We start from the raw sequence: 26,278 nt of genomic DNA on the forward strand, positions 1-26,278 counted from the left end.
GACTGGCAAAGGAGGCAATTACTCCAGACCCTGGCTGCCGCATCCAAGGTCACCACTGGATTTGTGCAGTCTCCACTATTCAGACAAACAGCCAACAGCACCACAAGAAGACCAATGACCTTCTCCACTGCACCAGGACAAATGCCACACTCCTTCTCTGCCTCCTCACAATCACAGTGTTCCACTACACCCATTCCACTCACTGACTAAGAACCACTTTTCATTCCAGCGCAAATTTCACAGTAACCGCATCATCAGGGTCATTCATTGCAATTCACTTCTAACCATTGTCTACAATGCCTTCAATACGAGCAGAAAGTCCACAACCTTGACAGAGATATAGCCAACTCCATTGTACCCTCTCAGGACTTGGCCTCATGGAATACTCAAAGGCTGGTTCTTACAACAAACCAACAGCTCAGATAATGACAACATTGGATTGGTACTGAAGCTATCCAGGGTTACTGTACTGGGATCTCTTGACTCTATACTGTTTCCCATGATATGACTGAACTGTTGACAACCATGAAAAGCTTCTTGGGTTGGGTCTGTGATAAACAGCAAGGCAAGACAAATGTGATATGAGCCTAGTATTTCAGGCTGGTAAGGTGGGGATCAAAGGTGTGAGAAGGCAAGGCAGAGATGTTTCAATGTTTCCAGGTAAAGTTAAGGTGAGACAGTCAACAAGTAGTTCCAAAATGCAGCCTAGTCCAATATGAGAGTTCAATGTTGTTGCTACAGCCTTTCAATGAGAGGTTCCATTGCAGCTTTAAAGTGCAGAAGTGTCTCAAAGTGGCATGTTCACCTGGAGAGGTTGCCAGTTATCCAATGACAGTATTTTTGTGAGGCATGGGGAGGTGGGAGTAGAAACTATAGGGTAGTGGGGGAGGGAAGAGGCTGGTGTGTTGACAATTTGGCCCAAAGGAGATCTGTTCCCCAGCCCAAAACCAACTTTAGCAGCTGAAGTGGTTATTTGAGGACCTCTCCCTGCCATTGTTAAAGTGGCAGCATGGTCTAAAGTAGCAGCCTGAATTAACCTGCAGTGGCATGGGCAGCAGCAGCTGAAGAAGTCCGAAGTGATTGCATTAGCATCTTAATCAGTGTGCACAAACCACTGAGGCAGCTTGGAGGGAAAATTGAATCAGGAATGGGACAAGGTCCTGAGGTGATTGTTCAAGACCAATGTCCTGAGGGGTGGTGCGTGGTTAGCACTGCTGCCTCACAGTGCCAGGGACCTGGGTTCGATTCCAACCTTTGGTGACTGTATGGAGTATGCACGTTCTCCCTATGTCTGTGTGGGTTTCCTCCAGGTGCTTCGGTTTCCTCCACAAAAGATGTGCAAGAATTGCCATGTAAAATTATCCATGTAAGGTGCATTAATCAGAGGTAAATATGGGGAATGGGCCTGGATGGGTTATTTTTCAGAGGGTCAGTGCGGACTTGTTGGGCCGAAGGGTCTGTTTCCATACTGTAAGTGATCTAATCTAATTGGCCATCTAAAGATCTCAGTTGGGAACAAGGAATAGGTCCCTCTGCTTCCCCCTGTAAAACATCAGATATGTAAGGGCTGGACTTGCAGATGGCAGGCAGGCCACCCATTGGACTCTGATAGCCCTCATGTCTTCAAACGTCAGCAGGAGCGCAGAACATTCAGCCCAATGTCAATCGCAGAATTACTGCAGCAAATTTCAAATCTGAATTTGAACAGTAGGGCACATGTTGGACTTTTGATTTTTTTCTTAATAATCCAAAAATGTGCAGGTATGGTGAATTGGCTATGCTAAGTTGCCCATAGGGTTAGGTGAATTAGTCAGAGGGAAAGGGGTTTAGGTGGGTTACTCTTCGGAGGGTCGGTGTGGACTTGTTGGGCTGAAAGGCCTGTTTCCACACTGTAGGGAATCTGATTTAATCTAACCTAAACTGGAATGCATAAAATTCACTAATATTAGCTTACGTTTTATGGAATGTGTATCATAGTACAGGAAGTAGGCAAGAAACATTATAATCTGGAAAAATCTTTTATCTGAGGGACAAAAAAAAGTGGTGCATACCTGATAGCTCGGACATGCTTCATGAGCCGAAGCCAAAGGAATATAATAGTCACAGCAAATAGTCGAATATGTGCAACATGAATGAACTCGTTTTGTGTTACCAGATCGACAACATGAGTTGCTATTAGAGCAAACAGCAGCAGATATACCATCCAGTCAAACAAATTCCTGGAAAAACAATAGCAACACATGTCAATACCAATAAGTATGAGCAAATTCAGATAGTACTCAACATCTGTGCACTAACAATGCTTTACAGCAGAGACAGTTTCAGCCCTATTCTCTCTAATTTTAATCCAAGTCATACTAACTGCCCGAGGCAGCGATCTCTCCATTAGAGAGAGAAAAATTGGAGACAATAATACTTGGGACAGTATCTCCAGTCCTCATGAGCCAGTTATAGAAGACATTGGCACATTATACACTGCACCCATTCCTTGTTGCATAAATTCACTCAGACCGGGGAGGAGGAGTATTGTGTGCAGTTTTGGTCTCTCTATCCAAGGAATGATATTCTGGCTATGGGATCAGTGCAGCAAAGGTTTACCAAACTGATTCCTAGATTGGCAGGATTGATGTAGAAAGTGGGATTGGATTAATTGGGGCTATGTTCATTGGAGTTCAGAAAAATGAGGCAGTATCTCATAGAAATATTCAAAATTCTAGCAGGACTAGGCAGGGTAAATACAGGAAGGATATTCTTGATGACTGGGGAGTCCAGAGCCAGGGATCACAGCAGAAGGATATGGGTATTGGCATTTAAGACTAAGATGAGGAGAAATTTCTTCACTTAGGGAGTGGTGAATCTGAGGAACTTTCTGACGCAGAAAATAATTGAGGCCAAAACATTGAACATTTTCAAAAAGGAGTTAAATGTAGTTCCGAGGTCTAAAGGTCTCAAAGAGAGTGGGCGGCACGGTGGCACAGTGGTTAGCACTGCTGCCTCACAACACCAGAGACCCGGGTTCAATTCCCACCTCAGGCGACTGACTGTGTGGAGTTTGCACGTTCTCCCCGTGTCTGCATGGGTTTCCTCCGGGTGCTCCAGTTTCCTCCGACAGTTGCAAAGATGTGTGGGTCAGGTGAATTGGCCATGCTAAATTGCCCATATTGTTAGATAAGGGGTAAATGTATGGGTGGGTTGCACTTTGGTGGGTCGGTGTGGACTTGTTGGGCCGAAGGGCCTGTTTCCACACTGTATGTAATCTAATCTAATCTAATCAAAAGAGTCTGGATGAAGTGGGAACAGGGCACTGGGTTGGATGATCAGCCATGATCATATTAAATGGGTGACCTAGACTTAAAGGGCCAAATGGCCAATCCTTGTTCCTGGATGCTATGATATATGATTACTAAACCATTGAACATATCAAATAAAGAAGTTGCATTTATACAGTGCCTTTCACTATTTCAGCTTGCCCCAAGACACTTTACAAGCAATGAAGTAGAGAATGTGGGGAAATAAATAGTGACATCTTGAAAAATGTCCATATTACAGAGGAGAAGGTGCTGGATGTCTTAAAATGCATAAAGGTGGATAAATCCCCAGGATCCGATCAGAAGTACCCTAGAACTCTGTGGGAGGTTTGAGAAGAGATTGCTGGGCCCTTTGCTGAGACATTCGTATCATCAATAGCCACAGGTGAGTTGCTGGAAAACTGGACGTTGGCTAATTTGGTGCCACTGTTTAAGAAAGGCAGTAAGAAAAAGCTAGGGAACTACAGACCAGTGAGCCTGACATCAGTGGTGGGTAAGTTGTTGGAGGGAATCCTGAGGATGTGGAAAGGCAAGGACTGATTACGGATAGTCAACATGGCTTTATGCATGGGAAATCATATCTCACGAACTGAATTGAGTTTTTCAAGAAGTAACCAAGAGGATTGATGAGGGCAGAGCAGTGGACATGATCTCTGTGGCCTTCAGTCAGGCATTCAATCAGGTTCCTCATGATAGACTGGTTAGCAAGGTTAGATCACATGGAATACAGGGAGAACTAGATGTTTGGATACAGAACCGACTCGAAGGTAGAAGACAGAGGGTGGTGGTGGAGAGTTGCTTTTCAGACTATAGGCCTGTGACCAGCTGTGTGCCACAAGAATCAGTACTGTTGCACTGCTTTTTGTCATTTATATAAATGTTTTGGATGTGAACATGGCTAGTAAGTTTGCAGGTGACATCAAAATTCAATGTTTAGTGGTCAGCGAAGAAAGTTACCTCAGAGTACAGTGGGATGAGGAGTGGCAGATGGTGTTTAATTTAGATAAGTGTGAGATGCTGCATTTTGGAAAGGCAGATCAGGGCAGGATTTATACACTTGATGCTGGGGAGTGTTTCTCAACAAAAGTACCTTGAAGTGCAGGTTCATTGTTCCTTGTGGAGTCACAGGTAGATAGGATAGTGAAAAAGGCATTTAGTATAATTGCCTTTATTGGTCAGTGCATTGAGTATAGGAGTTGGGAGGTCATGTTGCAGATGTACAGGATGTTGGTTAGGACACTTTTGGAATATTGCATGCCATTCTGGTCTCCCTGCTATAGGAAGAATGCTGTGAAACTTGAAAGGGTTCAGAAAGACTTACAAGGATGTTGCCAGAGTTGAAAGGTTTGAACTAAAGGGATAGGCTGAATAGGCTAGGGCTGTTTTCTCTGAAGTGTCAGAAGCTGAGAGGTGACCTCAGAAGTTTATAAAATCATGAGCGGCATGGATAGAATGGAGAGACAAAGTATTTTCCCTGGGGTGGGGGAGTACAACCCCAGGAAGTAGGTTTAAGGTGAGAGGGGAAAGGTTTAAAAGGAACTTAAGGGGCAATCTTTTCACACAGAGGGTGGTGCATGTCAGGAATGAGCTGCCAGATGAAGTGGTGGAGGCTGGTATAACTACATTTAAAAGGCATCTCGATGGTTATCTGAATAGGAAGGGTTTAGAAGGATATGGGTCCAATGCTGACAAATAGGAATAGATTTTTTAGGATATCTGATCGGCATGGTTGAGCTGAACCATGCTGCATACCTCTATGATTCTAAGTACTTTTAAATATAGCCACAGTAGTAATAAAGAGAGCTCAGTAGCCAATGCACACAGTGAGCTCCCACAAACAGCAATGAAATAAATAATCAAAATGTCTCTTTTAGTTGTGTTATTTAAGAGATAAATGTTCCCAAGATTAGTGATTTTTGAGAAGATTTGTAGCTCAGGTTGATGATATGGATGTAAGTTAGTTCGCTGACCTGGAACTTCAGAGGTTTCATCACCATGACCATTAGTGAGAGCCTCCGGTGGTATGTCCCACCTCTCTATTTATAGGTCTTAGTTCCTTAAAGTAAGTGATGTCATTTCCATGGAAGGTAGATGGGGTTTAAATTGCTGTGTTAGTAAGCTTGTGGACGTCAGATGTAGTGGACAGTGAAGAAGGTTACCTCGGAGTACAACGGGATCTTGATCAAGATGGGTCAATGGGCCGAGGAGTGTCAGAGGGAGTTTAAATTAGATAAATGCGAGGTGCTGCATTTTGGAAAAGCAAATCAGAGCAGGAATTATACACTAAATGATAAGGTCCTAGGGAGGTTTGCTGGACAAAGATAACTTGGAGTGCAGGTTCATAGCTTCTTGAAAGTGGAGTTGCAGGTAGATAGGTTAGTGAAGAAGGCATTTGGTATGCTTTCCTTTATTAGCCAGAGTATTGAGTACAGGAGTTGAAAGGTCATGTTGCAGCTGTACAGGACATTGGTTAGGCCACTGCTGGAATATTGCGTGCAGTTCTGGTCTCCCTGTTATAGGAAGGATGCTGTGAAACTTGAAAGAGATCAGAAAAGATTTACAAAGATGTTGCCAGTGTTGGAGGATTTGAGCTATGCAGAGAGGCTGACCAGGCCGGGGCTGTTTTCCCTGGAGCATCAGAGGCTGAGAGGTGACCTTATAGAGGTTTACAAAATCACGAGGTGCATGAATAGGATAAATAGACAAGTTCTTTTCCCTAGGGTGTGGGAGTCCAGATCTAGAGGGCATAGGTTGAGGGTGAGAGGGGAAAGTTACAAAAGAGACCTAAGAGGCAACTTTTTCACACAGAGAATGGCACGTGTATGGAATGAGCTGCCAGAGGAAGTGGTGGAGGCTGGTACAATTGCAACATTTAAAAGGCATTTGGATGGGTATACGAATAGGAAGGGTTTTGAGGGATATGGGCCGCGTGCTGGCAGATGGGACTAGTTGGCATAGACAAGTTGGACCGAAGGGTCTGTTTCCATGCTGTACATCTCTATGACTATGACTCTATGGTGTTTCAGTTAGAATGCCAGGCCTCGAGGAATTCTCGTACAAGTCTTTGTTTTGTTTGTCCTAGGATGTGTGTATCGGCCCAGTCAAAGTGGTGTCCTTTTTTGTCTATATGTATGGAAACTAGTGATAGTGGGCCATGTCTTTTGGTGGCTAGTTTGTGTTCATGTATCCTGGTGGCAAGCTTCCTGCTTGTTTGTTCAATGTAGTATTTATTTACAGTTCTTGCATGATATTTTGTAAATATCACCCACCTTAAAAAACCTCATAAATAGAGAGGTGGGACACACCACCAGCGCTCCACTGAAGAGTCTCACTGATGATATTTTCTATTACCTAGTCATAGTGACAAAACGTCTGAAAACAAACCTTTCAGCTTAGCGAGCTAACTTACAGCCATGCTTACCAGGATGTTGATACAGATCACATGTGCTTCTCTGATTTGCAAATGAAAATGTAACCATATTAAATTTAACAATTGTCAATCTTTCCCTTTTCTGTATGCCTGTCAAGTAATACCCCATATTCCAAATCTCCAGCTCAAGCAGGACGATGAATCTTTCCAAGCCCCACTCATCTGCACAGACTATCAGGGACAATTCCCTTTTACTTCATTGTTTAAGTAATAACTAAAGAGATCCCTGCTCACTCTTCTTTCCTCCTCCAGGTAATTGGACCAAAACTAGCAAACATTCTCCCTTTAGGAGAAACATCAAGGCAAGATGGAGTATTCATATTATCACTGGACTTGGGATTTAAATTCCATTAATAAAATGTGGAATGAAAAGTAATAATGATCATATAATTGTCATGGGATTGTTGTAAAAATCCCTCTGGTTCACTAATGCCTTTCAAAGGATGGAAATCTGTCATTCATACCTGTTCTGACCTTGATGCAAATGCCACATGATTACCTCTTAACTGCCCTCCAAAATTCAGTTCAAGGGTAATTAGGGATGGACAACAAATACTTTGACAGGGATGTGCACAAGCTATGAAAGAATGAAAAAAAGATGCGGAGAGAAGATGCTAATTGATTTGAGAGTCCAAATTGCTGCAGCTTCCCGATTAGTGTTGTTCTTAAATGAAATTAGTTACAACAGTTAGATAACTAACTATAATATTTAAGTCGATTTCTGCTGATACTTTTTGAACATTTTTAATTAAAGTGGAGAGAGTATGGTCTGGAAAGTAGCTGGAACAGTCACTAGGACAATGACATCTGTTTTGTATGTGATCAGTTAAACTCCTACAATTCAGATTGTTTCAACCCCACAACACATCAATACTTGTGACTATGCTGTAAAATTCTTCAGCTTAACTAACCTGAAAGCACAAATAATTAATTAATGTATCTGTGTCAGAAGAAAACGTGTCTACATATCAGGGGTCATTTTAACCTGACACACTTAGCGAAAAATGGGTAGGAAGGCTGTTAAACACATACAGGTTGTATCCCTGCTCAGTGTTTGGCATTTCCAATGACAACCAACAAGGACCTGCAAATTGATGAGGTGCGACCCTAAAGATGATGGAATCTTCATAAATTTGTGCAAATTGGAGTGCTATTTCAGAGTGTTTGTAGTACAAATTGCAATCATTTGCCCCTCAGAATTGAAATCAAGGACTGACGTACTCAAATCACATGGCTTCCCATTTGAAATAAGCTTATGTTTCGATCACTTAACTCAGGACACCGCTCAAAATGATGACAGCTTCAGCACAAATATAAATAGGGTAGTATGTCACTCTATGCTATTTTCAGCTGCTGCTGTCCCATTTACACCTGGGCCCTATTATCATTCAAATACTCTGGAATTGACTGGGAATTGGGAATCACATTAATAACCAACACATGCGAATTGTGAAATTCACAAAGTTTTAATCAACAGCATTACCAAAAATCTCTAAAATAGTGGGGGTGCAAGTCATCCAGTCCAGCCAGCTGTTTCTTTAGATATGACTCCTCCTATCAGCCAAGAAAAAAAATATACAGGATAATCAGTATTTGTAAACTGATGCATCTAGTTCGAACAGAAAGAATGGAATTGTTAATCGATGATATTTCAATTATGAATTAAGTTTGGAGTAGCAAAACAATATATCCATGAAAACAAAGGCAAAAGAACATATCTATTGATATGCTAGGCATCATGATTCTACTAAAACAAAAGTGCTTTTCAATAAATTTAGTTAGCCTGTTGTACATTGATAACTTGTTCTAATCTTTTGGTACAGTAGCACCATTCAACTGCTTTGCTGTAGAATAAATGTTTTAAACCTAATCAAGACACCACAAGTTAAGATTTATATTATCAGCTGTCAAGGTGAAGGGATTGCTACCTTTGGAGCTTAGAAAAGCACTTCATTATATAAAACTTGTCAATGGTGTTGCAAGTTTAAAAAAAATACTTAACAATAACTGAATTTTCCCATAGCAAAAAAATTGAGAGAAAATTACAATTTATATTTACTGTTCAAGATGCTGTATCTCCATACAAAACGTATGCAGTCATTTTATCTACCTCTGGCCATCTTGGGTGACACAGGTTGAGGTCCTTCATTATTTCCTTGCTTTTCCAATCTTTCCAGAAACTAAACTTCACGTTTGAAGAATGGATTTCAATAAATTCTTCTACAAGCTGATAGCCAGTAAGTCCAATTGCTATGACAGCAAGAAGAATTTTCCACCAATCCTGTATTCATATAACGTAAGAGAAAGAAGATAACTTCAAAAGGTACAAAAGACTAAGAATTTAGCATTTCATATTCTTCAGCTAGGACTTTCTACCCCATATTTTTATGATTTCTTAATCATCTACCTAGGTTAGATTACTTACAGTATGGAAACAGGCCCTTCGGCCCAACAAGTCCACACCGACCCTCCGAAGAGCAACCCACCCAGACCCATTCCCCTACATTTACCCCTTCACCTAACTCAATGGGCAATTTAGCATGGCCAATCCACCTAACCTGCGGGAGGAAACCGGAGCACCCGGAGGAAACCCACGCAGACATGGGGAGAATGGTGCAAACTCCACACAGAGAGTAGCCTGAGGCTGGAATTGAACCCGAGTCTCTGGCGCTGTGAGGCAGCAGTGCTAACCACTGTGCCACCTTGCTGCCCATAAATCCACATTTATGGGCATCCACATGTTAAGTACGATGCTGGTACTGTTCTATATCATTAACACTCTTATAGATTTTATTTTAATTCAAGCTGTTCAGATAGACCTCTGGAGATGGTATGAATTAAAGCCAGGCTTCTTAGCCCAGAAGTAGGAACACTACTACGGTGCCCCGAGAGCCTCCACACTCTCGGGGAGTGTGATTAAGTACGTGCACTCCAACAAAGTCTATTTCTCGATGATAAATTTTCATATCCATCATTCTCCATCTTATGTCTTAGCTAATCTTCATTGATGTTCATTAATCTCCATTGATCCAGCTAATCTTCTTTGAATGCTGTGAGCAAATTCTTGAATGGTTGTAGAATAACTGAGTCTGACCATTTGAAGGGGCTGAATTAACGTACACTTTTTGAAATGACATTTTCAGCACGGGCAGTTCTACTATTTGGCTCAATAATTCTCCCAGCCAATTCCTCCCAATTAACACTGAGGTTAAAAATAATATTTCAAAATTAAATGAGAATGGGTTGTAGGTAGAAAAGAAATGTCAATCAGAATTTAATATCTATGCCTGATTTTAAAAAGTATTATTTAATACTTTAAATTTTAGACTTTTTGGGTGAACAATCATAGTCAAGAGCCAAGATCCACAGGTCAGATCACAATGATAGGTTTGAAAAGCAAAACAAAAATGAAGTAAAGTGAACAGCCAAGAATGATACCTCAGATACAATGGGCCCTTCATCAAATGGGCCAATGGGCTGAGGAGTGGCAGATGGAGTTTAATTTAGATAAATGTGAGATGCTGTATTTTAGAAAGGCAAATCAGGGCAGGACTTAAGGCCCTGGGGAGTGTTGCTGAGCAAGGAGATCTTGGAGTGTAGATTCATAGTGGAGTCACAGGTTAGTAAAGAAAGCATTTATTATGCTTGCCGATATCGGTCAATGCATTGAGTGTAGGAGTTGGGAGGTCATGTTGCAATTGCACAAGACATTGATTTGGCCAATATTCGAATACTGTGTTCAGTTCTGGTCTCCTAGCTAAGGGAGGATGTTGTGAAACTTGAAAGTGTTCAGAAAATATTTACAAGGACATGCCAGGATTGGAGTGTTTGAGCTATAGGGAGAGGCTGAATAGGCTTTAACTATTTTCCCTGGAGAGTCAGGGGCTGAAGGATGACCTTAATAGGAAGGGTTTAGAGGGATAAGGGCCAAATTCTGGCAAATGGGATTAGATGAATTTAGGATATTTGATTGGCATGGATGAATTGGACAAAAGGGTCTGTTTCCATGCTGTACAGATCTATGAGTCTAAATGATAAAAAAAGACTTGAATCCATAAGAATCTGGTAATTTATAGCCTGCATGAGACACAATTGTGAAAACTACCAGTTATTTCCTTAAAGCTCAACTGGTTCATGAATGTTCTTCAGAAAAAGGAATCTGTCAGTTCTACCTCGCTCGGGGTGCATGGAAAATCACTTTCATCCTCGGTGCATGACTTTAAAGGTTTTGAAGATCTTCTGAAAGGTTTAGTAAGCCTCCCAGTTGAAAATATTCATGGCAAGTACCAGCAATACCACTTTATGGAAATTCAGAACTTGCAGTAAATATAATCTTGTCAGTGTTACTCACTTGGCAAAGACAATTTCAAAAAAAAACTGCTAAAATTAAAGTCTGATTCTTGTCAAAGGAACAAAAACTTGTGAAGGGTATGGACTTCATTTCCTAGATTTTACTTTTCCCTTCCAGCATACTTTAACGGTGTAGCATGTGGCCTATCCGCCCACCATCTTCCCACCCATCTCCCATTTGACAAAGTGACAGTAAACATCAGGTGTATCATTCACCATTGGACATGTTTAGACTTTTTAGTGGCCAATGACAGGCCATCAAAATGTCCTTATTTCCTCTCTGCCACTATTTTACCCATGGTGCAGGAAGGCCCAGGACAAGGAGTGGCCTTGCAGCTGTGTACATGGGCTACTGTCTGGAAAAAAGTAGAAGACGATCATCCCCTTTGGGGTCCCTTATAGCCAGTGGAGTAACAGTCCCCTCCATTCTCAAGGTTCTACCCTTACTTTCAAATCTCCCTCTGGCTTCTAAAACCTGGAGTCCTGATTTCCTTGTGAGGTATGGATCTGGAAGCATCTAATAGAATTAAGATTTCTAATAAGCACCATCCATTGTCAGGCAGATATCTTGGAAGAGTAAAGTTGTGTCACCCATGGTTTGGTCCTCCCATCACTCTATCATAACATAAACCCTATATTTATAACTGGTTAATGGTTGCAGGGAAACAAACTATAACTTGTTCATTTTAAGACTTCTTCACTAGACTAGATGCTGACTACCCTCACAGATAAACTAGATAATATAGGTCCCTAAAGAATCCACATATTTGGAAGATACAGAAGGCACCGTACATAGTGATTAGAATAGAATATGAAAATTTAATTAAGCAGTATCAGTCCTAATGTATTGCAAAGCACATTGATTTGGTTAGAAAGAGAAACTTTCTCTTGCATTTTGTTCTGGTAAACAAAATGAATGTTTGTAGATCTAACCAGTTATGAGACTAATATAAGTCTCCAAAAGGCATGTTTTGTTGTAAAGAGCAAAACTATTCTGTTTCAGCATAAGTGGAAATGTTGAAATTCTATTTGTAGTGAGAGAATTTGATGAAGTACAGAATACCAGTGAGAAAGACAACGCAAGTGTGGGACTATGAAAGACATAGTGTTTGTTGGGTGGACTTGTAAAAGATAAAAGAATTGCCTCTTTGAAGAATAGAAAAAGACAAGGTTTCCATTATGTTATTAAAGGACATAACTGATTGAAGTAGTGATTCAACTAGTGTACTACAAGAAGAATGAAAGTGTACACTAATCGCATACACTCCGCAAAATGTTAGTGATTGTGCAGTGAATTACTGAGCAAATAAGTGAACAGGGTAAGATAATGAATGAAGAATCCTATACCTTAGGAGAAGAAATAGACTGGGGTAGAGAACAGAACCCTGATAACAATTTTTTGGACAAAATGAAGAAGAGGACTTTGATATTTCCTATTGCAGCTGGTCAGAGATGCTATTACACGTACGCAGCTGGTGAGACATAAATTCAGGACTCCTGTTTCAGAGGTAGGGTCATTATCACTATACCACAACAACTGATGAGAAATATACTGTTAAGATTCAAACATAGGATCTTCTGTTTACAAGGCAGATGTTTTAATCTACTAATCCATGGTGTCATCCAAGAAAAAGACTTAATGATTTTAACTCCTCCTGCCTGATAGAATGGAATGGTAGGGCAGCAACATTTGAACTAAAGTTAAAGCCACACTCAACACCTATTTATACCATCAATATTTGAGTGAGGGTTCTCACATCAGGGTCCTAAATGCAACTTTGAAGAACTATTAGGTGGGCATGAACTGCACATGGGCCTCTTCTGATATTAGGCTTTGAATGGCCTAACGAATTGCCCACAAAAGGCCACTGAAATTAATCTGATAGATTTTTGTGCAATGTGAAGTATATGAATGCTTTCACTAGCCTCCTAAAACATTATGTAGGGTAGCCTCTAACCCTCCACATTCATCTGCACTGCCCCATCATTGGGATTACATTGCTCTCTCCTCCAAGAATAACATTTCCACATTGATGGGCCCACTACCTCCCAATTGGCAAGTTACCTTGAGTTTCAGAACAGTATTTGCAGCTTACCAGCAATATTGAAATTAAGCTACACCTTCAAAATGACACTAAGCAAGATCTTTAGGCAGTATAGTCCAGTGCTCTAGGCACTACCCACCTGAAACTAAATCAACTCCAAATTTGTTTCACATGTAAAAATTTGATTCTGAATTGATACCTTCTGATTTCAAGTACTTACACGAGGTAGAACATACTTCAATTCTTCAGTATATGACAGAGAGGAAGTAAGTCCAAGAATAGTCCAAGACAAAATGAAGAGGATATTTAGCCCCAACATGATTGAGACTCCTCTCCTAGAAAGCCAAACAAATTGTGAGCTTACTGCTATATCCAGGAATGAAAGGTTTAATCATAGAGTGAAGCCAACAAAAATATTCTCAGCAACAATTTGCATTCAAAATCCACTGTCAACTGTTACAAAGCACTTTCCATGAGATGAGTCAGACACAAACTGACATCAATACAATAATGGCATCAGCTAGAACAGTCTTAAAGGAAGAGGGGGAGGAGAAGTTTAAGGACTGAGTGCCAATGCTTATGGCCCATAGTTAAATGTATGAAGTCTAAGACCTTCATTGGGTAAAGGAAGCAGTATTAGAAAAGAGACCAGAATGGGAGAAAAACAGATATCTCAGAGGTATTTTTAGGCTTGAAGAAGGTTAAAGACAGAGGACAGGGTTGACACCATGGAAAGGCTTCAAAATATGGGTGAGAATTCAAAACATTTGGGTATCACCAGTCAATGTAAGTCATAGAGCACAGAGCTGAAAGACAAATGGAATATGATATTCGTTAAACGGTAAACAGAAGAGCTTTTGAAAGAATGAAATATGGAGAACTATCCAGGAGAGTATTGGAATGGTTGAGTCTAGAGGTAACAAAAATGTTGATGGGAATTTCAGCAACAGATGAATTAAGGTAAGGGCAGAATGGTACAAAGGCGGACATGAGATAATTGATGATATGTGGTTAGAGTCTTAGCTCAGGGTCAAATAAAATTGTCAAACTGATAGTCTGAGACAAAGGTCATAGAAGGGGATGGAATCAATTGCAAGGCATTGGATTTTGTGGTGAAGGCTGAAGGCAACTGCTTCAATCGTCCAATATTTAATTGAAGGAAATTAACCTTACCTCCCAAAGCGTTTCCATTTAATTTGAATTAATTTCTGCACAACAGGATGCATGATGAGGTCCAGCTGTCGATATTCAGCAATCACTTCAAGCTGAATCATGTTTGCAGGCAAACAGAGAGAAGCGGTTCAGTGATCAAAGAAAGCCATAATTTCAGACTTACTTAGTTTCTCATTGCTAACTGGAAACAATACTTTCAAAGATTTCAATTGTTAATAGAAGTATTCACAACATATTTTTATAGCAATTTATATTTCACGTCACTTAGTTCAACTTATGATATACAAACACAAGAAAGACAATGGTCAGAATTTTGCTAAAAATCAAAGGTGTCAATTTCGAGGAGCTCCATGGAGGGCTCTCTCTATGAGCTCTAGTGAGTTTTCTCACACAATTTTATGCTGCTCACCTCATTATGACTATTTCATGCCTCAGTGGCACCCCCTTGTTCAAGCCAGTGGCAGAAGAAGTCATCACCGCCAGGATCTTCTGGAATTTCTACCGTTGGTACCAGATTCATACCTCAACTTGCACGAGGTTAATTACTAAAAGCCATGAACTTCCCTTCATGTTTGCAGTGTGGAAAAAAATTGGCCTAGAGATGGCCAATAGGCATATGCCCGAAACATCGACTCTCCTGCTTCTCAGATGCTGCCTGACCTGCTGTGCTTTTCCAGTGCCACACTTTTTGACTCTGATCTTCAGCATTTGCAGTCCTCACTTTCTCCATGCCTGAGAAATTGCCTTGCAGGTTGGAGAGGTGCACCAACAACATCTGCACCTTACTGCCTGCTGCATGTGAGCTTCTGGCTTCTCTATGGATGGGTTGGCAGCTGCCACGCAGGAGATCCAAGTTCAGCACACTCCTTGTCTGCAGGATATGTGCAGAGAGTTGCACTCCATCGCTCCAGCCATTGATGATCAGCATCAACAGCAAGGTGTCAGAGGGATGAGGGAGCTGGAACTCACTTTAGATGCCCTTCCCAACAAGGAGACAGAGTGGTGTCAAGAAGCACCCAGCCGAGGAAGGACCGCAAAAGACTCTCCGAGTTCCCTCAGATTTCTCCTCTCAGAGCCTTCCAGTGGTGGCCAGGCCTTCCACCTTAATATTTCCTATAATTCCTAGTCCTGTGGAAGTTGAAATTGAGATGGGGGGACCTGTCTCTAGGTAGTATCTAGAGGCATATCTGGGCCCTCTAGTCACAATGATGCCTGAGATCACCCATCCAAAGCTCCAAGGCCAACAGGCTGCACTATGGGGGAAGGCTCACTTCACCCCAACTGCACCTAAACATAGTTAAAATAAACACAACACTGGGTCACAATCCAACAGGTTTATTTGGGAGCATTAGCTTTCAGTGCGCTGCTCCTTCATCAGGTGAAGGAGCAATCCTCCAAAACTCTCGTGCTTCCAAATAAACCTGTTGGACTATAACCTGGTGTTGTGTGATTTTTAACTTTGTCCATCCCAGTCCAACACTGGCACGTCCATACCTAAACACAGTGAAACAGAAAGCTAAAAGAAAATCCTCTAAGGGCACATAGTTGGCTCAGGTAAATATAATATCACATTTTTCAATGTGCATTTGTTTTTTATTATCAACTATGTGAATTAATTTCATTTTAGCTACAGCTACAAGAATGAATATGGAAATGGATTCCAGACCTAAACCACTCATTGTGTGAACACACTTTTCTCATTCTTTATTTGCCACATTTGCAATCAATTCAAATTCTGCATCCTCCTGTTCTTTCTTGTTTTATGAGCATGACATTGCTCCCTCATTACTCTGTTCAGCCCCACATAAGTTTGAAAATGTTTATCTTATGTCCTGTTAGCCTTCTTCTCTCCAAGGAGAACAGTCCCAATCCTTTCAAACTATTTCCATAACTGAAGTTTCTCATACCTGGAACTATTCTTCTAAAGCTCCTCTGTACTCTCTCCAATGCATTCTCATCCTTCCTACAATCTGATACCCAGAACAGAACATAATACTCTAGCTGAAGGCTAAGTGTCTTGCACAGGTTCAGCAGCACTTCCTTGCTCTTATATACTATACTTTGGTTCATGAAGCCTATGGTTTATTAATGGCTCTCTCCTCCTCTCCTGCCAGATTCCCTGATCTGTGCCCATATACTGTGCACCCACCTCTGCTCCTGCAGCCTTTTATAATTGTACCCCTGAAGTTGTATTGTCTGTCTATTTTCCTTCCTCCAAAATGCCTCACCTCACACTTTTCTGCATTGAACATCATCTGCCACCTATCCTCCTATTCCATTACTTGTCAGTGTTTTATGAGGTTCTACACTGTCCTCCTCACAGCTTATAATGTTTCAAAGTTTTGAATCAACCAAAAGAGACTCTACAAATATTCCCACCCAGAATGATGAGGAAGCTATCTGTGTAAAAGACAAGTGTGGAGGATTTACAAATATCCTTAGCTAGGAATGCAGAATGGATGATGCATCTCCAAATCCTTTGAGGTCCCCGGTGCCAGTCTTCAGACAATTCGAGTGCTGAAGGCACTGAGTACAGCAAAGGTCAGAAGTTCTGACAACATCCCAGCAAACCTCTGCTTCAGAACTAGCAGTGCCTCCTAGTCAACTTCAGGATTCAAAGCAATCTGAAAGGACAGATCTGCCTTGTAGAGCAGAAAGTCGGATTTGACAGTGGGGGTTATTTCTGATAGCAGACAGAAGGAAGATTCGGGTCAAGTGTAATCAGAAGCATCATCACCTCAATCTCCATTGCTTCTGGCAGGATTCTGTGAATACTTCACAAGCCTGATCAGTTGATTGTGAACTAATATAAGTCGGAGCAAACTTTTAAAGGTGGCCTTTTGGTTGAACCAAGTTCAGTGCTATTGCTGCATTGGCTGCTGGTACATGCTGGTATGTGTGACATTGATGTAGCACAACATGTTCAGCAACATGAAGAGCTGCTGAGTAATCACAAGCTGTCTGAATGTATATGGGCACTGAAACACGAAGCAAGCCAAAAGTATTGAAAGGCTTTAAGCTTTGCAGAAATGGCAAATGGAAAAAGACAAGGCAAAGCATAGCTGCGATGTTGTGAGCATATCTGTAGATATATCTCATGTGAACACTAGGAGACCAAGCGAGAAGCTCTGAGGTGCACACTGTTCCAATCCATGAGTTGGATGCTTTTTCCTGTGTAAAAAGTGGCATATCAGCAGCATTATATTATCATTTCCCTCCAAAGCGCAATATCAAAGTGGTATTCTAAGTTAGTCAGAAATGTGTCATGATGATGTGGTGGAGCTGGTACATTTCAATGCCAAACTCTGCGGGCAAAGAATACAGGCAATCATGGGTGGAGCAAAACCTGAGATGTTGGTGAATGCTGACCAAGATGAAGGCTCAAAGGGGCATGCTTGATCTGGAGTCACTAGGTAACTGCTCAGATGTTCACATGATGAATTGTTGTCATCATATGGAGAATAGCATACTGCAGATAAATTAGATGAATTTGGGTGTTAATGAGATGTAAATTTGTGCAAATAAACATCTTGTTGCTCACTAGCAAGATTCTCATCTTGCCGTTCATACCTTGGGTGGAAAACCAGATTTGTTTTCTGTACATCGCAAATCTTATTTTTCGGATCTTGCTGTATTTTTCCAACTGACAGTCCATTGCCCACAGTGTTCAGGTGTTGGGAGAGTTCTGCCCAAAGACCTGGAATTACCTTGCTACAAAAAGCCACTACATCATGGTGAAGTCAACAGAAATCCCCAAAAACCTAAATTCTGTCCCCAAATGGATCATTTATGATCATCAAGAAGGCAAATTAGGCAAAAGGCGTTCATACATCCGTGGTTGATGGACATGGGCTGGTCATTTACATAGTCAGCTGTCTCTACTTAAATTCCATGCAAGCATCCCCACAGTCTAGAACCCAGAATGTGCAGTGGAGACTAGAGTAGAGCAGGTCTGTTTCAATTAATTCATTTCAGAGAGTCCGGGATCCAGAATACTGGATGCAGTTCTCATTGTCTCTTTATTAAAAATAAGTAAGAGGCACAAGGAGAAATTCCTGGGACTGCTCCTCATCTGAGAGGACTGGACTTGCTCCTAGGAACATGTTAAGACTTCTGTCCTGCAAACCAAATACGTTTCATTTCATTCCACTGCAAACCTTGCATGAACCCCGCTGTCAGTGTCATTCATTGCATTCCACTTCTGACCATTGGCCATCTCTCCCTTGTATCTTGCAGGCACCATTGGGATGTCCACAGCCCCTGTGAAGAAATGGGCTGCTCCGCCAGAAGGGTTATGATTAGGGTTAGTACCTCCGACTTAGAGTCATAGAGATGTACAACCCTTCGGTCCAACTTGTCCACGCTGACCAGATATCCCAACCCAATCTAGTCCCACCTGCCAGCACCCAGCCCATATCTCTCCAAACCCTTCCTATTCATATACCCATCCAGATGCATTTTAAATGCTGCAATTGTACTAGCCTCCATCATTTCCTCTGGCAGCTCATTCCATATACGTACCACCCTCCGCATGGAAAAGTTGCTCCTTAGATCTCTTTTATATCTTTTCCCTCTCACCCTAAAGCTATGCCTCTAGTTCTGCACTCCCCTATTCCAGGGAAGAGACTTTGTCTATTTATCCTATCCATGTCCCTCACGATTTTGTAAACCTCTCTACGGTCACCCCTCAGCCTCCGATGCTCCAGAGAAAACAGCCCCAGTCTACTCAACCTCTCCCTATATCTCAAATCCTCCAACCCTGGTAACATCATTGAAAATATTTTCTGGACCCTTTCAAGTTTCAAGCATCTTTCTGATAGGAAGGAGACCAGAACTGCATGCAATATTCCAATTGTGGCCTAACCGATGTCCTGTACAGCCGCAACATGATCTCCCAACTCCTGTATTCAATACTCTGACCAATAAAGGAAAGCATACCAAATGTCGCCTTCACTATCCTATCTACTTGTGACTCCTATTCAAGGAGCTATGAACCTGCACTCCAAGGTCTTTTTGTTCAGCAACACCCCCTTGGACCTTACCATTACGTGTATAAGTCCTGCTAAGATTTGCTTTCCAAAATGCAACACCTTGCATGAACCCCGTGTTAGTGTCATTCATTGCATTCCACTTCTGACCATTGGCCATCTCTCTCTTGTATCTTGCAGGACTAAATTATCTAAATTAAACTTCATCTGCCATTTCTCAGTCCATTGGCCCATCTGATCAAGATCATGTTGTAATGTGAGGTAACCTTCGCTGTCCATTACACCTCCAATTTTGATGTCATCTGCAAACTTACTAACAATACCTCTTATGCTTACATCAAAATCATTTATATAAATGATGAAAAGTAGTGGACTCAGCACCGATCCTTGTGGCACTCCACTGGTCACAGGCCTCCAGTCTGAAAACAATCTCCACCACCACCCTCAGTCTTCTATCTTTGAGCCAGTTCGGTATCCAAATGGCGAGTGCTCCCTGTATTCCATGAGGTCTAACCTTACTTAGTCATTTCCCACGGGAAACCTTGTCAAACGCCTTACTGAAGTCCATATAGATCACATCCACTGTTCTGCCCTCACCATGACTTCTGAGGAAGACAGTTCAGTGTCCTCAACGGAAACATTGCCAAGGCTGTCTCCTTACGCTTGCCAGACAAGATGAGAATGTCTTGCAGGAATGTCACATTTAAGAGTTTGGGAGCTCAAGCTGATGAGCTCCTCACTGTGGCAATGCTGCAGCTGGTCAAAAGAGGAAATGCCCAGACCATTGAGGGGCTGCTGAAGTCCAAGTTCCTGCTCAGCCCCAAAAAGGAAAGGACCCTGTGGTGTTGGCAATCAGGGATTTTGTCCACATAGAATCATAGAGTCATACAGCATGCAAACAGACCCTTTGGTTAAACTAGTCCATGCTAACCATGTTCCCAAACCAAACTAGACCCACTTGCCTGTATTCGGCACATGACTCTCCAAACCTTTCCTATTTATGTCCTTATCCAAATGTCTTTTAAACATTGTTACTGTACCGCATCCATCACTTCCTCTGGCAGTTCATTCCATACATGAATCTCTGTCAAAAAGTTGCCCCTCATGTCCTTTTTCTAAAACTACCTTAAAAACGTCACCATCTGCTAATAAGGCTTTTAAACACATGAACACATAAAATCCTGAAGTTCTGGATTACTAGTGAGCACGGCACCACTGCTTTTAAAAATATGTGAGAATGGTATTACTTTTTTACAATAAAGAAATATCCGAAGAGAAATGTATTACCTGAAAGCTGGGACATGAAAAGTGTAAAGTCTTAATTCAATGCAGAACTATGTCTATGTTTGAACACGAACAATGTACAGAGAGAAATAAACATTTTACCAACATTTATAAAAACCCCACATGGTTGTGACTACACTTCTCAGCATGGAGGAAGTAATCATACAACAACATGACCAGCTGAAAGATAACATCTCAGCTTCCTTCACTTGGTTTCTGAAACACCTGTTTCAAAGTTGATCATAGTCTACTTGAAGCATAGAGTTCCTATTCAGAAAATGATTATGGAACATATCGATTTTTAAAAAAGTGTTCAGCTAATAAACATCTAGCACATGCACAATGAGGAACAAAAGTGACAGACAGTTATCTAGGAGGCAATGGCTCATTGCCTTGAGGCACAGGAATGCACCTACACTCTGGGGGTCTCAATCATATGGCTGTCTGGCTCCCTCCATTGACAAGTTGGCAGAGGCAGCACAGTGGCTCAGTGGTTAGCACTGCTGCCTCACAGCGCCAGGGACCCAGATTCAATTCCCACCTCGGGCAACTGTCTGTGTGGAGGTTGCACATTCTCGGGCAACTGTCTGTGTGGGTTTCCTCTGGGTGTTCCACTTTCCTCCCAATCCAAAGATGTGCAGTTTAGGCAAATTGGTCATGCTAAATTGCCCATAGTGCTCAGGGATGTGTAAGTAGGTGTACTGGTCATGATAAATATAGGGTAAGGGAATGGGTTTGGGTGGGTTACTGTTCAGAGGGTCGGTGTGGACTTGTTGAGCTGAAGGGCCTGATTCCACACTGTCGGGAATTCTATGATTCCATGGACAGCCATGTCCAGCAAATTTGTTTCCTGATGGATACCTGCACTCCATCGCCCCAGTTATGATTGAAGGCGTAGCAACATGGAGAACCTGGCACTCACTCCAGTGCCCTTTCCTCTCAAAGAGATAGGCCGCTGCCAGGAAGCAATCAGCCGGAGGTAAAAGCACACACAAGACCCCTCAGACATAACCTAACAGGACACTCCAGAGGTGTCGAGGCCCTCTACCTCCACTGTGCCTGCTTCCTCAGAACTTGAAAGTTCAGGCTGAGGAATGTCCACGTGTCTTTGGTATATCTGGGCCAAACACAAACAAGCATCCCTTGGGAGCACCCAACGGAATCTCCAATGCCCAACAGGCTCTCTCAGTCCTATCTGCAGAAAGTATGACAACACAAAGATGTAACAGCAATGATGGTGGGGGTGGGGGGAGTAATGTTAGAAAAAAACTTTTGAGGATACTTTGGTGCCATGGGTGACAGCACACTGTTCTGTAAAGGTTTGTAATAGTGATCTATCTCACCCCTCCAGAGTTGGTACTGGGACAGGTACTTTTTCTGGTGTATATTGATGTCCTAGAGCTTGGTGTACAGGGGCACAATTTCAAAACTTGTAGATGATACAAAACTTGGAAGAGTTAAAATTGTGAAGAGGATAAAGTATAACTCCTCAAGAACATTGACAAGTTAGTGGAGTGAGTGTATAAATGGCACATTAATTTCAATGCAGAGAAAGGTGAGGTGATGCATTTTAGTTGGAAGGACGTTGAAATGTAATCTAAATAGCAGGTATAATTTTAAGGGGGTTGCAGGAGCAAAGAAACCTAGCTGTATACGTGCACAGGTTATTGAAGGGAATTAAGTAAAATATACAGTACCCTTGGCTTTATTAACAGGGAGATAGAGTACAAGAGTAAGGAGGTGACATTGAACTTATGTAAGACACATTTCAGATCTCAGTTGAAGTATTGTATACATTTATTGGTGCCACATGATAGGAACGATGTGAAATCATTGGAGAGAGTGCAAAAGAAATTTACAAGAATGATTCCAGGGAAGAGAAACTTCAGTTATGAGAATTGATTGAAGAAGTTGTGACTGTTTTTGTTGGAGAGAAGAAGACTTGGAGGAGTTCTGGTAGAGGTTTTCAAAATCATGAGTGGGCTGGATATAGTAGTAGATAAGAAGAAACTGTTCCTATTTGAGAAGGGAACAAGAATGAGACAGCATAGGTTTAAAGTGATTTGCAAAAGTAAACAAATGATATGATAAAAACATTTTATCTCCGTTAGGATCTTGAATACTCGACCTGGAAGTGTGGTGGAGACATTCGAAAGGGCATTGGTTACTTAGATTTTTAAAAATATATACAAGGGTACAAGGATAAAACAGGAAATTAGCACAAAGTATTGATGCTTATTTGAAGAGTTAGTGCAGGCATGAGTGGTCGAAATGCTTTCTTCTACACCATAAAACTTCTGTGACTCTGTGAAACTTGATAAAGGAGAGCCAACGTATGTAGTATACTTACATTTTCAGAGAGTTTTTGATAAAGCCCCCACAGGAGGCTGGTTAGGAAAGTTAAAGCACATGGGATCAGAAATAACATATTGTCATGAATTAATGATTGGCTAACAAACAGACAACAGTGAATAGGAAAATATGAGTAATTCTTGAATTGGCAGGCTGTGACAAATGAGGGTTACTATAAGGATCAATACCTGAGCCCTGCTGTTCACAATACATATCAATGATTCAATGATTTGGAAGTGGGGATCAAATATATTATTTCCAAATTTGTGCATGATGCACTGTTAAACAGGAATATATGTTGTGAAGAAAGTGCAAAGTGGTTTCAGGAGGATTTGAAGAGGCTTTGGAGAGAGCAAGAGGATAGCAGATGGAATATGATGAGGAAGAATGTGAGTTTACCCACTTTGTTTGGATAAACAGATGTGTAGGGTATTTCATAAATTGGAAGTGGTTGGAAGGCTAAAATGCAGGTGCAGCAGGCTATTAGGAAGGCTAATGGAAAGTTAGCCTTTATTGCAAGAGTTGTGACATCTGGTTTCAATTGTATAGGAACTTGGTTGGACCACACCTGGAGGACTGTGTGAAGCTTTAGTCTCCTTATCTCAGGAAATACATGATTGCCATTGAATGAGTGCAACAAAGACTTGTTCCTGGGTTGGCAGGAATGTTTAAATAGGAGAGATTGGGGCAAATTGGGCCTGTATATGCTGAAGTGTTGAATAATGAGAAGTCATCTTATTAAAACTTAGAAAATATTTAAAGGGTTATACAGGGTAAATGAAGGTAAGATGTTTCCCCTGACTGGACAGTTAGAATTGGGGTCACTATTTTAAAATAATGGGACGTCACATAGATCCAAGATGAGGAGAATTTATTTTTTATTCAAAAGTTGGTCAACCTTTTGAATTCTTTACCACAGAGGACTGTGGAAGCTGAGTCTTTGAGTATGTTTAAGGTAGAGAGCAATAGATTTTTGATTACCTACGGCATTCAGAATTATGGAATGGGTGTATAACATGGTGCTTGATCAGAAATGATCATATTGAAAGGCAGGGGAGGCTCGATGGACTAAATGAAATGATACATTATTACTGATATTGTGATAGTCTTCACCAGTATTATTCTGTCATATTTCTTGCCATAGCCCATGCTGTTCAGGACCTTATCTGATTCCACAGCAGTTTTCTTTTGAAATAATTTCGGCTACCTGCCTCAAAAACCTGTGGTAGTGAGTACCAGAACACATTAACACATTTGAAAAGTCAGTTCCAATCTTGAATGCTGAAAGGGTATCTGTTGTAGGCGGAAAATTATTTTTCAGACACAGGAAATGCTGGAGAAACTCAGCAGGTCTGGCAGTATCTGTGGAGAGAAAACCAGAATTAATGTTCTGAGTTCAGTATGCCTCTTCTTCAGAACGTCTTTTGCGGAAAAGTCATACCAGACTTGAAATATTGGCTCTGTTTCTCTCTCCACAGATGCTGCCAGACCTGCTGAGTTTCTCCAGCATTTTTGTGGGTTTTTTTTCAGATTTCCAGTATCCATGGTATTTTGCTTTCATAGGAAATTCCTTTTATTGCAGTTCCAAAAATTTCACTGAACAGTTTGTTTACACAAGTTAGTCAACTGGTTGAGAAAACCCTCAATAATATTTTCTAACCATAACTTGTCTCAAGTAGGATGGTCTAAAGGTAAGATGTCATCAGCTTGGTGTCATTTGTACTTCAAGAGTTTGATAAAACAAGTCTCTTAAGATAACTTAATTCCATTAGGTAATTAAATTATAAAATTGAAAATGAAATCAGATCCTCGATAATGCAATGGTTCCGGTCTTGTGCAAGCCCACGTTATAGAAAAATCATGATTTAGAAACAATGCTTAAAGTGTTTACTCTGGAATCACGTTCCAACCAACATACATTTTAAAAGTTCGTACATTAGAAACAATGTCCCCAGCTGGTTAACCGTGTTATAGCAAATTCATATTAATGAAACATGTGTTATTGCAGAATGACCTGTAGTTAATATAGTAAAACTGAAATTTGATGGTGGCATTGATAGCAGCATTATTGAGCACATTTTTCTGTTTACCATCCATTGACCACTTTACGTTTTAATGATCCAGATTATACTTAACCTCTGAATCCTATTCAATAGAGACACTTCCATTTAAACATGGTGTTTGCCAATGATCCCAGCTCAAGGCCAGTTAGGGTTGGGCAACTATTGTTGGATTAAAAGGAACATAGGAATACATCCAGTTAAAATCCTGGCTATCTTTAGTTCCTGGTTACAACTGATGATTATCACTGGACTTGAAAAGCCTCATGTAACAATTGATCTCTATTCAATTCATTTCAGTGAAACAGAGACTTTTCCTGGAACCTTAACAGAACATTCTATTTATCAAAACGGAAGTAGTACTTACCAACGACTTGGCACGGCTATTAGCTGTTTCTGTTTCAAAGCAGATTTTGGAAAAATCAGAGCTTTAATAAATATCAAATGTAATTTTCTTGATCTGTACAAGTTACTGTAATGTAGGTCCATCATTCCTCATCTCTATTATATACAGCCTTGCTAAACAAGCGTTTCAGGTAACTTAAAACAAATGTGAATTCCAATATTGTCACTTTGTTATATTCCTCAACTCCGTGTTTCCCTGCCAGGACATTGCAAATGACTTCAAAGATAATCCAGGCTCAACACTGCTATGTTTATTTGATGGTAGACAGGCAGGAGACTGGAAGAACACAGCAAGCCAGGCAGCATCAGGAGGTGGAGAATTCAATGTTTCAGATGTAACCCTTCTTCAGTCCTATGTTCTTCCAGCCTCCTGCCTGGCTACTTTGGATTCCAGCATTGGCAGTTTTTTTTTTAAATTTCATGCCATTACAAAGTTAGTTTAGCTGGACAGTGACATATTGAAATTCTAATAAGAATCTGCTGGAATAGTTGAATTTCAGAGCTAATATAATATGTGTTGCTGATTCATATTAAGTTGTAATAGAAACATTACCAACGTCATCTTCATTATGGCCACAGCCAATAACAAATGTCAGTTATGTTATCATTTATGTACCCCACATTTCTGTTTCCTGCTAGCTCGAATTATTTTTGCTGCCAAAGCTCCAGAATCATTTCCAGTATTGTAATGGGAAGTGAATTAGAAGTGACACAGAGGCATCTGTTTTCTGAAGCATAAGAGAAGGTTGTACACCTCACCTCATAGACGTGGAATTGTGGTTAGGTGCACAGAAAGAAAGGGAAGTGAACAGGTCCTTTTCAGATAAACCAATAGGACCATGAATTTGGAAAATGTTTCACATAAATGAGTGCACAAAGCATC

General features: G+C 41.0%; 1 protein-coding gene across 1 annotated transcript in view; it reads right to left on the reverse strand.

Moving 5' to 3' along the window:
- Nucleotides 1-26,278, reverse strand: part of LOC132815201 (transient receptor potential channel pyrexia-like) — an 89,101-nt gene that overhangs the window by 29,464 nt on the left and 33,359 nt on the right. The window contains exons 10-15 of the mRNA XM_060824016.1: nucleotides 25,358-25,386; nucleotides 14,307-14,398; nucleotides 13,354-13,468; nucleotides 8,849-9,019; nucleotides 8,222-8,292; nucleotides 2,052-2,219 (exon numbers count right to left, since the gene is read on the reverse strand). Of these exons, the coding sequence (XP_060679999.1) occupies nucleotides 2,052-2,219; nucleotides 8,222-8,292; nucleotides 8,849-9,019; nucleotides 13,354-13,468; nucleotides 14,307-14,398; nucleotides 25,358-25,386 (646 nt within the window). The remainder of the gene's footprint in view (nucleotides 1-2,051; nucleotides 2,220-8,221; nucleotides 8,293-8,848; nucleotides 9,020-13,353; nucleotides 13,469-14,306; nucleotides 14,399-25,357; nucleotides 25,387-26,278) is intronic.

Source organism: Hemiscyllium ocellatum, chromosome 4 (assembly GCF_020745735.1).
Source record: "Hemiscyllium ocellatum isolate sHemOce1 chromosome 4, sHemOce1.pat.X.cur, whole genome shotgun sequence".
NCBI classification, from domain to species: domain Eukaryota; kingdom Metazoa; phylum Chordata; class Chondrichthyes; order Orectolobiformes; family Hemiscylliidae; genus Hemiscyllium; species Hemiscyllium ocellatum.